Source organism: Schistocerca piceifrons, chromosome 8 (assembly GCF_021461385.2).
Source record: "Schistocerca piceifrons isolate TAMUIC-IGC-003096 chromosome 8, iqSchPice1.1, whole genome shotgun sequence".
Classification (NCBI taxonomy): Eukaryota; Metazoa; Arthropoda; class Insecta; order Orthoptera; family Acrididae; genus Schistocerca; species Schistocerca piceifrons.
The window spans coordinates 160,010,670-160,025,557 of record NC_060145.1 but is presented as its reverse complement, the minus strand read 5'-3'; the positions used below and the strand labels follow the sequence as shown (position 1 = coordinate 160,025,557).

Below are 14,888 nucleotides of genomic sequence, written 5' to 3'. Positions count from 1 at the left end.
TCAAATGCAACACAAAGACTATTTCAAACCGTGAAAAAAATTTGTAGTGAGGAAAATGCCCTTCGCTAGAAAGCTTCTTAACAGCCATTTATCTATGAGCGTAGATAGAGCTTTGAGATGTTTTGCGACGTGATTTAACCCTTTGACTACATTCTTTTTTCAGAGTAAAAGACGGTAATGTACAGTTATTTTAATTAGTCTCATAGTAAAAAGTAACAATATGAATCTTCCCCTGTCGTGGTCTATGAAATAGTTCAAATGGCTCTGAACATTATGGGACTTAACATCTGAGGTCATCAGTCCCCTAGAACTTAGAACTACTTAAACCTAACTAGCCTAAGGACATCACACACATCCATGCCCGAAGCAGGATTCGAACCTGCGACCGTAGCAGTCGCGCGGTTCCGGACTGAAGCGCCTAGAACCGCTCGGCCACCGCGGCCGGCCCGTCTATGAAATCTTTCCGTTTCTAATGTCTCGTACATAGTCTGCAAGTCTCAGTGGAAGAAACAGCATCTCTAACGATGTGCAGCACGGCTCTGGACGAAACATTAGGAATGAGAAAGTTTCCTGAATTACGACCATACAACCCAGCTTATTCGTCAGCAGATAGGGCTTTCAGTCATGAAAACCTTCACTGTATGGTGAAAAAAGTATTTCCCGCCATTTCGTTTTCCAACGCGGACTTACAGAGTTACTCATAGGTACGGACAGGGGTTTCAGACGACGTCTGCTCAAAAGCTAAGTGGATAGACCCTCTCTCCAAATTTGTAACCTGTATTACAGGTGCACAATGTGGACTTTATTTGTAACGAGGTAAACGTCAGTAAGTGCGTTCAACTCGTTGACACGGTACGTCCGGGAAAGATCGACGGCAGCCCGCTTTGCAGATCTGTTCTTTGGGTTGCGTATCTGCAGATGTGAGCTAAAGTGATACTGCAATATAGAGCAGAGGGTTAACAGCGAAACTTCAAGACAGCGCGATCTACAGGCGTAAACTGTAATTATAAGAAATCTGCAAACTATCAGCAGGCTTTACCCTTATCAGTGCAATGTCGACACGTGACAATAACGAGAACAAATTTCCACTGTTCTCTGATAATCTATCGTGAGACATATATGTCCAGATGGTAGTCAGAGGACCAGGTAAACTTTACGCCGGATCCCACCCTTTAAGCTAGGTCCTCTGCCCCTGTTGATTAAATTATCCGCCGATGTAAGACGAATAGCTTGAGCTGCCAGAGAAAGCAGGTCGAAACAAATGAATAATTAGGTTTTCGTCATTGCTGAAGTACTAATTTAGCGTTAAAAATTGTTATTCTATGCTTCTCATTTAACATTCCCCAAAACGAAGATGCCGGTACTACTCTGTGCCTCGAGCAAGCTACGTATCCGGTCCGAAATGAAGTCTCCCAGGCAAACATCCCGGGGGTAGGCCGGTCAGCGTTCGTCGGACACCAGCAACCCGGTTTTTCCCGGTAACTTACGACCGTCGCCCTCTTTCCCGCCACAAAACCAGGCCGCCAGACTGATGCTTCGCCTGTGTAGCAAGTTACGAGCGACGGCTTCTTCTAACGAGACGACGGCCGTTGAGTGGTGAATGGAAGACGACCGCCGCTCTCGCTGTCCCGGGTCCTGGCCACTATTTCGGGACGCGGCGGGAATAGCGCTGCCCACGGGACATGCACTCCCACGCACGCGAAGTGGGAGTTGGCGGAGGAGTCCATCTCAGTGAAAGACCAGTGGGATGCGAGTGATGCAATTTCCGAGTTCTTTGGAAGCCGCCGGTAAGAATTCGGCATTAATAAACTGATATTTCAGGGTCTATAAATGTTTGAGAAAATTCCACAGTCGACAATTTATACTATACAGTGTTTTTATAGACCTCAGTCTGTGAAATTTATGCAGAGGACCAGCAACACTATTTAAATATTCTTCTTTGTTTCCGGGCCTCAGTCCCACAACGTCATGTTGTTGTTGTTGTTGTGGTCTTCAGTCCTGAGACTGGCTTGATGCAGCTCTCCATGCTACTATATCCTGTGGAAGCTTATTCATCTCCCAGTACCTACTGCAGCCTACATCCTTCTGAATCTGCTTAGTGTATTCATCTCTTGGTCTCCCTCTACGATTTTTACCCTCCACGCTGCCCTCCAATACTAAATTGGTGATACCTTGATGCCTCAGAACATGTCCTACCAACCGATCCCTTCTTCTAGTCAAGTTGTGCCACAAGCTCCTCTTCTCCCCAATTCTATTCAATACTTCCTCATTAGTTATGTGATCTACCCATGTAATCTTCAGCATTCTTCTGTACCACCGCACTTCGAAAGCTTCTATTCTCTTCTTGTCTAAACTATTTATCGTCGATGTTTCACTTCCATACATTGCTACACTCCATACAAATACTTTCAGAAACGACTTCCTGACATTTAAATCTATCCTCGATGTTAACAAATTTCTCTTCTTCAGAAACGCTTTCCTTGCCATTGCCAGTCTACATTTTATATCCTCTCTAATTCGACCAACATTAGTTATTTTGCTCCCCAAATAGCAAAACTCCTTTACTACTTCAAGTGTCTCATGACTTAATTCGACTACATTCCATTATCCTCGTTTTGCTTTTGTTGATGTTCATCTTATACCCTCCTTTCAAGGCACTGTCCATTCCGTTCAACTGCTCTTGCAAGTCCTTTGCTGTCTCTGACAGAATTACAATGTTATCGGCGAACCTCAAAGTTGCGCTAATAATGATCAAATCTTTATCTGTGATCAGACAGTAAGTTTACTAGCACTTCTGTAGCAGGATGCTCTCTCTGTCGACACAGTCACCAGTTACCTTAAAGGAGAAGGAAGTGCAAACTTTGTTCAGTCGAAAGGACATATGGGGCGTTCAAAGCACGTGGAAATAAAGCCTGTTTTTGGACAGTTTGGGATTTTTCCACTTTTAAGTACCATTCACAAAGCTGCTTTCAGAGTATAAAAGTCTCCTGTCCAGATGTTGTAAATATCTGCTCTAGGATTGGCAACACCGTTGTCGAAGAGGAGCAGTCCCTTGTTCAGAACACATTGGGAAAATGTCCATTGTCACAGTTTGCGTGGTTTGTTTTAGCGTTGTGAGAGCTATAATTAAAGGGGATTGATGATTATGAGTGACTCGTCTGAAGTTATGGAAGATAATGCATCGGAATATCAGCGTTAGAGCTCAGAGAAGCTAATAATTACTTTGTACATTTGGTAAGTGAGAATTAACTATAATAACCAGACTTGGTTGCTGAGTTTAAACATCTGATTATATTTTATGGTACTTTCACAGTCATTGTATGTTATTTTAGCACGGGAGGGGACACAGATACTGAGGAAGAGCAGCGAGCAGAGGGACAAGACGTTCTCGACTTCCAGAGAAATAGAAGAGGTGTACTGGTCAATGGCAGCGGAACTGTGGTCAGTAGTATACTACAAGGAAGGTTGTAAAATATCCAGGTAATAGTCTTTCTGCTAATGCACCCTGTAACATTCGCAATGCCAAAACTTAAAGAACAAGAGAGAGAAAACATATTTCATTCTTTCTGGAAACTTAGTAATTACAGCCAGCAACTTATGTATCTTCGGGACTTGTTCAGTCAAGTCAGATTATAGGGTCTGGTAAAAGATTTGGTTCTGAAAATAGTAAAGGCGTTAGCTTCAAATGTTTCTTAAGGATTGGAGCGAGATCTGTAAGGATGTGTAAATTCTACACATAATAAAATAATCTTATATTCAGACTTTTGTACCGGCCAAAACATGAATATTAAATTGTCATGGTCTCTCATGAAGTCTTAGCCAATGATCACAAATTCTTGGTATCAGCAGATTCTTATTTACCTAATGATAGTGATTTTGGGTCAATGGAGAAAGCCAGTAAGAAAATTTCGCACATTTACACACCAAATGATTGGATGGATATCGTCTGACAAGCAAAGAAAACGTCCCGCGATTTCAGGTCATTGCAATGAAATTCTCAGACTTTTTATGCTCCAGGAACTTGAAGAATTCAGTAATAAACATAAAAAAATGATTGATGGTTATAGCATCAACTGCTGACCATGAGATGGTTACATTATGAAGTAGAATCTTCTTTTACCCTGCTGTTTAGGCCGACTCTGAACCCTGATGTGCAATTTTACGAAACTGACTTGAGAAGAAGCATGGCCATACCATAACATACTTTTGTAACACCCAGCAGAGGTCTCTTTATACCCAACGTCGACCAGTAGCAAAAGAGAACAAAAAGGGCATGGAAGATTTACTTCTATGCATTCCACCTGTGCATCACCATTTTTCAAGAACCTACATTATGATTCTGCCACAAGAGCTTCCTCAGCTTTACCAGAGCAAACAGACAAAAGTGAATAAATTTTCTGTGAATGTGGATTACTTAACTTTCTATTTGGACATATTTGTTATACGCAGATACAGGGACTAAAATTTTAATTATATAAACTAGAAATACATTTTGTTTGCCGTTTCCTCAGTGGAACGTGAAGGCCAGAATGAAGAGGAAGATACAATTACAATACATACAGTGCACGAAAGAATCAAGCCCAAAATTTTATTGTACTTTTATATTCAAAGTAACATGGAGCGGCACTTAAATTTTCCCTTCTGCATTTTGAGAATACATGATACAAAATATCTTCTATCATTCAAACTTTTTAAAATGGTGTAAACTTTTTTCCTGCAATTAATTATTCCGCAAAAACTTTGTATATTTTACTTAAAACTTTTTTTGTGACTTGTTCCCTTTGTACACTGAGCACCCCATATGTAAAATCCGTCAACTAGTCACGGTGATTACGGATTATTAATCTTACGACATTAAGATGATAGCGACGCGTTTCGAGCCGCTAGTGCTCACCATCAAACATCGCTGCGCGCAGACCACTTGCATATTATTTATGCTACAAATACTATGAACTAGGTTACAGCTAATTTGTTGCGTTGCCAGGGTCTTGAAAAGCACTGCGGAAGCGAGGGAAGATGCTGGACCAAAGCTGCAACCAGTAGACGTACGTGTCACCAGCATACTGGAATCAATAACCGGTACATCACAGCACTGCCTTTGGAAATAAGTATTTCGTACATCTTTTCCCTTTGCATGCACGGAGGCGTATGTTCTGTACCCACTGAAGACATTGGCGGTGCAATAAATTAGCGATCACCTAGCTAATAGTATTAGTAGGGCAAATAATAAGTAAGTAATTTGTATTTCTTGTTGCCTGGTTATTAGCTCTAGTGGATCGAAACACGTCGCTAGTAAAATGACATCGTGAGCTTAACAATCCTTACACATTGTTAATTGCTGCAATACATACATAAATAAATAATCTGCCAATAAGACTAATAATTATTTGTTCAATCTATATTACATTTTTAACGCTTGTCTATCGTGTTTTAAGGGCGTATGTAGGGAACCAACTCGCCAGCTGACCAGATGAGTGTGGAAAACTACCTAAAAGTCACATTTGGGCGACACGTGCACCAGAGCTGTGGTTATCATTAATTAAGTGCGCTGTTACCTTCCGTATCTGTATCAGTTCCTTGCCTCGCAATCTACACACATATTGTGCAAGCCCAAGAACATTGCATTTCAAAGGTAATTCGTACTAATATTGTTCCGAGCCACTTTCTGTCTAATTCTGTTCGCATATGGAGCGTCGCTGAAATGACTGTGTGCATGCGCCCTAGACTCTATTAAGTAGTTGAATCCTGACATTTGAGTCCCAAAGTCGGGACACTGTCACAGTAAGTGGTGTCTGCAGTCAGCCGCCTTAGCACTCCGTCCTCCGCGGCAAAAGACAATCGCTTTAAACCTATGACCTACAAATATGGCGTAAAAATCTGAAATTCACATATGGCATTGATTTCTATAGTGTCTCTAACCATCTTATATATCTGCTCTAAATTTTAATGAAGACCGGAGTTAGGTTCTTTATCGAAACAGGCGAAATTTCGCGCCCGGAAGTGCTTTCTACTCGAGAACACCAGGCACACTTCATCGCGTAGCTTTAAGTGGCAACAGCGTGATTACCGACAATGTCAGGCTCACTTTGGCGTCCCGCTGGCAGGAGCGGACCAGCTCGCCAGCTGTCAAATATACTTAAATCGCACTGTACTTTTATCCTCGTGGTTTCTATGTTTGTGAGGTGAAAATGACACTACTTTGATGTAACAGCTACAGAAATTCTACAATAATTGAGCAACCTCAAGAGAACTAGTGTGGTGAAGGCCTGGGAAGCAACTGCAGTAAAACTAAAACGGCCAATACTCATTGTGTTGAAAGGGAACACTGAGGTAACTTATGACGTTCTTGCATTAGTTGACGAAGTTTTGGGTTTAGGCAACTAAAACCAAACAACTCGAGGACGCCGAAATAAGTAAAAAATTAGAATACAATTTGGCGAGAAAATCATCTCTAATACAATACTATTTTAACGGTGTTCCCGTAAGTATCTATAATACACAAGCAATAATAAAAAAAAAAGAGTTATCCAACGCAGAACACTGACAGAAACGAGAAGAGCCAAGACGAAGAATTAATAAATAGAGAGAGAGATGAGACAGAGTTGACAATATCAAAGTGATTATTTTGACATTAAAATGGAGATGTTTGGGAGTTGAGAAATGCAGCTCTTAGTGGAATACAAGCTGAGGTCCTTTATAATGCTGGTACTGTCCACAATAAGTAACCGTAGCCGGTTGGAGAACATGTCTCCCACTTAAGCAACATGATCATTTACCCCGTGCCCTCCCTCCCTCATACATTAGGTGCCGTTCTTTGGGCTCTTGGTAGGTCTTCTAAAAATAAAATGGTTTGTTTTCATTAATGATTCTGGGAGACCTTGTGTAAAAATTCAACACTAGGGGCGCCTCTAGCGCCCCTCTCATGTTGGCGCTCCAAGCGGCCACCTGCCTTGCTTCAATCCTTTTGAGCGACCAGGGCGCTCTATTTTAAGTCTGCATATTTTGCTTTTTTAGTAATTCAGCTAAAACAGAAAAACAGTACGAAAATCTTTGGACTGTCCTTCGTGAGGGAATCGAAGTTTGAAGTTTGCCCTCCTCACCCCGCGTTAAAGTACCTCTGATCCCAACAGTAACCGTTATTAAGTTTCAAAAAAATCTATTTATATAGCGCATATGAAATTTATATTTGGAGAATAAAGTAGAATGTTGATCCAGACATAAGATTTGCGTAAAAATAAATGAATAAAAATGCATTGCGTGCCAGTGAATCCAATGAAGCCTTTGGAATACTGTGGTCGGTACACTTTATTAGCATTGAGAGTGTTAGCCGTTTTCGCTGACTGGTGCATAACGGGCCATTTTAGCAGCCTTGTAATTCTAATAGTTACCCTACTCTATATTTGTTTCTTTCCAGCAACAAACTATTTTGAGATCCTAAACGGGTACCAGTATTTGTGGTTTTAACAGAGAAGTCCTTGGAACAAATATCAATTCAAAGTTTAATTTGAAGCAATAAAAAGTGTATACAATGAAAAAATTGATGATCTGGAAGGTCGTTCTGACGATCTGTTATAGTAAACACTTCGATGAAAGTCGTACAGACAGGTCTCCAAGCCATCGTTGGCTGTTGAGGCCGGCAGAACCACAGAGTAGTTCAGCGAAATACCGCTAGAGAGCAGCAGCAACAAGACATACATCGGACGCCTTTGTAACTCACTGTGCGACAAAGGAATACTCAAGCTCGGATCGGTTAATGATAGTAACTATTCACAGCTGTCTGGACGAAGAAAAATAATTAGAATGTAGAAGTAATAAGAAACGTTAGCATTCCATCTCTGCAATCTACTACACGTAGCGAATTAATACCTTACCGTACTGTAGTGCTGTGCGTGACGTATTATCCCAACTGCCTAGTCCTCCTCCTCCTCCAAGAATTCATTTACAAACCTTTAAGTAGCTGCAAATGTGGCTTTGTAATTATAATTTAAACTTACCCTCCACCAGTAACAATTTTGATGTAAGTAACTTTACTCTTACAATTGTATGACTATGCTCTGATGGGCTGTGTGTGACACTTTTTAACAGTACTAGAAACTCACCTACAAAAGTAAATTATGGGTAGCAAAATGTACTAATTTTAAGTTCCATTACTATATGACTCCTCATTTTCCCTTCTCAGGCATCATCAATGAGTTTTTGCCCTCCTCTTGACTTCTCAGTATTTTCTACTTAGTTTCTTGCATCAGTTTCTATTATTTCTTAATTAGTTTCTTTCATTATTGTTTAATACACGTTGTTGCGTTGTCAGATAACACACAAATCATGAACTATAAATGGAAAGTTCCACCTACCTCATCACAAGCAGCACAGCGTGGCTTGAGCTGCTCAGCGTAATGCCTCTCGCAGTAGAGCAGATCATCATGGGCACAGTAAGTCAAGTCAACCAACAGCTCCTTGCAAGTTGTACATGTGAAGCAAGCTGGGTGCCACAAAGTGCGATCACCAAATTTAGGTGCCACAACACCCAAATCCTGTGGTGCCAATGTCTTCAAACATTGTGGGCACTCCTAGAAGATATAACTTTTGATTAGAGGTTGTAAACAAAATTAAAGGACGTATTCAACAGATTGACAGCATTTAAAATGTATGATCTTATAATCACAAATAAAATTCTGTCACTACATTAAGTTAGTGGAAATAATAACTGAGTAATTGTCCTGCAACAAAATATAAATATTCCAGAAATGCTAACGAATTTCTACCAATCCATTATGGATATAACAACAAATATTGCAAGTAAATACTAAAATTTTTGATAGGAAGAGAACATCCACTTGCCAGATGCCAAAATAAGAGCAAAATGAGCACAAAACACACACAAATTTAAAAACAATGTTGAATCTAATGCTTTTACAAATTTATAATATTGAGAAGTTTAAAAAACACAGAGGTACAACACACGATGAGAAGTAAGAAATGTGTAATATCCTATATCTGATATTCAGAGTAGTCTTCATAATATACATCTACACTATAACAATGGAAAATCCAGGGTAGAATAATGACAATATTATAAGAAAGGATAGATTGCTACTCACCATATGGTGGACACACACACACACACACACACACACACACACACACACACACACACACACACACACACACTAGATCATTGCCTCTAGCAGCTGAGACTAGACTGCATACTGCAAGACAGTTTACAGTGTGTGGCAGTGAGTATTTGTTATTATTATTGTTGTTGTTATTGATGATGATGACAATGATGATGACAACATAAGGGAGTGAATAACTTACTCTACGTGGGTAGCAACTGGGGGTCTGCTGAACTTAGGTCCTTATCTAATGGATATTAAGAATCTCAAATGCCACTACTCTATGAGACATGGTAGAAAGATTTGGACATTGTCCGAGACATTGGCACAAAGTGTGGCGATCAGGGAGTTATGCCACCACCTTTCCTCTCTCTACTTATGAAATACTAGTGATATAAATTTCTTCTGCCACCAAGCACCATCACACAAGTGTACGATAGAGAGCTTCACAATGGTGGTAGACAAAGTACAAGATGGAAGTGTCACAATGATGTATTTTGCAACAGCATCCTTGTGTAAGATAATATATCAGATTTCAGCAAAACTAATTTTTTTTATGAATTCTACCTTTTTCATCATCAACAGTCTTTTATAAAAGGTGATCTCACTAGCAGTGGCTACAATAAGTTGCTTCTGAGAATGATGATGGTGACTGAAACCATTTGAACATCCAGTTTTGATGTGAGTTTGACCCAACAAAAAGACCAAAAATATTTTATACACGTTTCAATAGTGTGTGTCAATGCCATTCCCTTTATTGTTGAGAGTATATTCTGTCATAAATACTGTTAATATAAAAACGATTGACTTAAAAAAAATTGCAACAAGTACACCACTGAAACAAACGGCACATCTAACAGTCACTCCTGAAAATCAATCACAGGATTATGTGAACTGCTCCCTCCTATGCAGCTGAAGCAACAACAGAAGGGAAAATTCTGAAAGGTTGTGGAGGGGTGGAAATGTTCAGAAAATAGAGCAAAGAGAAAGGAGAGTATAAGATCTGAAATGAAAGGCACTTGGAACTAGCAAGTAAATAAGCTTCCCGGAAGATTAAATCTGCCAGGAAGTTTCAGATCAGTATACACTCCAATGCAGAGTGGGATGAAATAGGACATTAACAAAATGTGATTAAGTGTCATAATAGTAAGGATCTGTTGAATGCTTCTCTCTCCCTCCTACTGCCTGCCCTGCTGAACCAATTTGTAGCTTGAATATGCAGCATACCACCTTAATCTTTCTGCCATCGGATTTACCACATTTGACATAAAACATCCACTGCTAGCTAGTCTTGCCACAATCTCTTTTCAAGGTACTAAGTATGTAATGATGTGCAGCCTTGGCTGTTCAGTTCTTTCCAATCTGAAAGGAGGGATCACAGTTTAAGCTGCCTGTCACATTGAAAAGGGAAACTATTCCAGCTAACCTTATTGGTTGGTTTGTTGATCTGGGGGAGGGCACCAAACAGCAAGGTCATTGGTCCCATAAGATAAGGGAAGGATGGGGATGGAAGTTGGCCATGCCCTTTCAAAGGAAACTTCCTGGCATTTGCCTGAAGCAATTCATAGAAATCACAGAAAACTTAAATCAGGATGGCTGATTGTAGGTTTGAACCAGTGTCCTCCTGAATGGTAACCTCATTTAGGAAACCCACAATATAAAAATGGTGTGAGAAACAGAGTTGGAAGGACAGAAAAACAGAAAGGTACTTAAGGTGACAAGAATGGTTAAAATTATATTCAGTAACATCATAAGATAAATAAGTCTTCAATTTATGATTATCATCATTGTTACAGCTAAGAGTGGGTCCAGGTCTGAAAGGAGTTAAATGAGAGAGAGAATTGTGATTGAAGAAATTATTATAATTTAATGTCAAGTAAGTGCCAATTCATAACAGCATGCAGCAGATAAATTTGTTAGCTACTAAACTCTGATGCTGTGGTCATGGATGCAGGCACAGTCATATTACCTACCGGCCCTACACATAGTATTCTGGATCAAATGGCGTAAGTTGGGAAACTATTGATGAGTCCACCATTATATGTGCAGTGTTTCACTATCCATTAATATTCTTAGTATACTATTTGCAGCATCTTGTCAAACAATAAAACAAAACTGAATATCCCAAAAACAATTGCTTGCATTTTCAGCTGCTTGTACTATTACACAGTATATGTACTAGCAAGAGTGGTTAAAATGTGAAGATCCTTAGAAAATCCTCAAAATGATTCAACTGTCAACCCTGCATTATCATTTTTCAAATCTATCTCACAAAAAATCTATGAATGCAGTCAAATTTTCCTAAAACAGTGTGATACAAATAGTACTAGTTCTGGGAGTGTGTGTGTGTGTGTGTGTGTGTGTGTGTGTGAGAGAGAGAGGGGGAGAGAGAGAGAGAACTAACACTATGAAAAGAAAATTTGTTAGCAGATTCTATTGCTCTACATAGTTCATTTCACATGATACCTGCCAGTTATGGTAGTATTAATTTACAGAACTTTTAATGTGTTCTTATTTGAATGATTTTGCATTATATACAATTCGGGGAAAAAGTTCTTCTGTTGATTTTACACGGGTACCACATGTTTGTTCTGCTTATGATTATACATCACTTCTATTTGATTGGATGTCACTTATATTTATTAGACTGAACAGAATATAAATGAGTCATGCCTCACTTTTTGAATGTGCAAAACATGAAATTAGGTACTGTGCATCTAACTCCTTAGATAAACAAAGTGGCATGCTTACAGGAATCTTATTCCAATTCACTATAAGTCTTGGTGACAATACAAGCATGCTGATAGCAAATCTTAAGCCTGTCTGCAGAGATTTTTGTTTTGTTTTGTATCTCATATCATTGCTTATTTGACAATGTGAAAGGTTTATAAGTTGAATTCAACAGTTCCAGGCGCATACTTCTTACTGAAATACACGGCTTCAGCTGTGTCTATTTTTGACAAAGGCCTCTTTGGCCAAAAGCTTATTTGTGACAGTCTTTTTGTTGTGCCTATCTGTGACTCAGCATCTCCGCTATATGGCATGTGGCAGCTTTCCTTTTCATAATATTGTTACATTCCATCCTGGATTTTCCACTGTTTGAATAAATCAACTTTGAAGCCACGAATTTGGAGATTAACGAGATCCAGGATCATGGTGTATTACAAAGAGAAGTTTATATATAAACATACAAAAGCCTTAAATACCAGTAGGTAACTGCATCCAAGTGATCAGCATGGTGATGGCATGAGGAATAACACACTGTTCATTTTGTACACCAACTTTAAAGACAATAGAGTAGAGATGTGTCAATTCCAAATAGGACACAAGAGAGTGGACACCCTGTTGGTGTCCACAGCTTAGACAACTGCATGTCCTGTGGCAAATTTGCTCAATATTTCATGACGACATGGCGCAAGTCAGTTAACAAACTATTCAACATCCATATATGGCTGTACTGTCTAAGAACAAGACATGGCTGTAAGCTTGTCATTTATATATGAATATACATCACAGTACAGAAAGAAGACAACAAAATAATATAGTTCATTACAGATCTAAGTATGTAATGCTTCTGCCAAGTAGTGGAATCAGACATTTTGAGATGAAATCAGTAATAATTAATAATTATTAAAAACTACTGTAGTGGTTGGATTATTCCTTCTGAAGCCTAATAGATTATTCACAAGCAATTCAGGAGAGAACACATGTATTACAAAACTGTATGCCAATACTGTGGAAGACTATGTGGCTCCAGAATTCACATGTCTCTAAAGGTGAAAATAGCTTCCAAATTCGTTTAACTGTCACTCACTATCAAATACTTCATCACAACAATCAAGAAAATTTGCTTTAAACAATTTCAGATGGTTGTAAATGAATGTATTACAAAGTATAAAACAAAAAATTACGTATACCCATTCTGAAAAAAAAGTAATTCATTTCTATTTATACTACAGGGCAGCACACAAAAGATGTTACAACTTGTTTTGTACTTAGTTTGTGAATCACACTAGATATCCCATTGAGCATCTCAAAAGCAGTAGCAGTAGAGCTGGGGGAAACAAACGAGTTACAAAATGAAGCATAATTCATAATACCACCACTAGGAGACTAGCATTTGCAACATGAACAACTAACAACCCAGCAGAAATTGGCTTTTTAATGAAATATAAGTCCTGTTGCTGCTCAGAAGTGGTTAGACAAATGTCAGGGCCATGGTGGGCCCCTTCCAAGAGAACCATTCACAGGCTGTATGATCCGTTTGAACAGGAAGGGTCAATATTGGAAGCAAAGTAATCTCAGCCAAAGCCTGTTTATTTGCTGGAGAACATTGACTTGGTAAGACTTGCTCTACCAAGAAGCCATGGAAAATCATGCAGAAATGCAGCAGTGCAATTAGGCATATCCTGACGTTCCGTTCAATGGATTCTTTGAAGTCCTTGGCCATACAAGATGACCTCTGTTCAGAAGCTCACTGCAAAACAGAGCCTACTGTTTGCCACTGGGTCAAGGATACAGAACAAATTCTCAACAACGTTTAGTCTTCAGACATGGTGCATTTTAATTTGGATGGCATAGTCAGCAAACAAAAGGTATGCTGAAAACCTGCAGGTTCTTCATGAATGACAATATCATGTTCTGAGGATTATACTGTGAGTCCCAATTTTCAGTCACAGACTTATTGGACCTTTTTTGTGAACAGTGAACAGTGAACATTATTTGAGTGTGCTCTGCAAAACTTTGTTCCACAGTTTCCTGCTGCTGTGTTGCCCTTCAACACACAGAGGTTCATGCAGTATGGATGAAGGCTCCATACTACAAACACTGTATTGGATTTCTTACACAATTGCTTTGAGTAGCGAGTTACTTCACTCAGATTTCCAAGTCTTTTCAGTGACAGAGAATTTTAATCCCCCAATAGTCCAGACCTCAACCCACGTGACTCCTTTCTTTGGAGGGTCCATGGACCATGGAGCTTGCCATTCATTGGCTGGCTTGTGTGCCTCATCTACACAGATAACATTACCTTAGTTGCAACTACATAAGAGGGCTATCTGTTGAGAGGCCAGAAGAGGGGCAGCAGCCTTTACAGTAGCTGCTGGGGCAACAGTCTGGATGATGGATTGATTTGGCCTTGGAACATCAACCAAAACAGCCTTGCAGTGCTGGAACTGCACGTAGCTAAAACCAAGGGGAAAATAACAGTCATATTTTTTCCCAAGGGTACCCAGCTCTACTGTATGGTTAAATGATGATGGCGTACTCTTGGAAAAAATGCTCTGGAGGTAAAATACTCCCCCATTTGGATCTCCAGGCATGAAATACTCAGGAGGTTGTCATTATCTCTTGATTACGACATCCTGCTGAGTAGTGGTGTTCTATGGATTGGAGTGTGGAACGTTAGATCCCTTAATCAGGCAGGCAAGTTAGAAAATTTCAAAAGGGAAATGGATAGGGTGAAGTTAGATATAGTGGGAATGAATGAAGTTCAGTGTCATCACGAACAGGACTTCTGGTCAGGTGAATACAGGGTTATACATAAAAAATCAAATAGGAGAAATGCAGGAGTAGGTTTAATAATGAATAAGAAAATAGGAATGTGGGTAAGCTGCTATGAACAGCATAGTGAATGCATTATAATAGCCAAAATAGATACGAAGACCAACCCCACTACAGCAATACAAGTCTATGTGCCAACTAGCTTTGCGTATGACAAAGAAATTGAAGAAATGTATCATGAGATAAAATAAATTATTCAAACAGTTAAGGGAG

The 14,888-nt window shown here is 39.5% G+C and overlaps 1 protein-coding gene across 1 annotated transcript in view; it reads right to left on the bottom strand.

Moving 5' to 3' along the window:
• Positions 1–14,888, bottom strand: part of LOC124712154 — a 1,187,639-nt gene that overhangs the window by 346,708 nt on the left and 826,043 nt on the right. Inside the window, exon 6 of the mRNA XM_047242451.1 lies at positions 8,352–8,567. Within this exon, the coding sequence (XP_047098407.1) occupies positions 8,352–8,567 (216 nt within the window). The remainder of the gene's footprint in view (positions 1–8,351; positions 8,568–14,888) is intronic.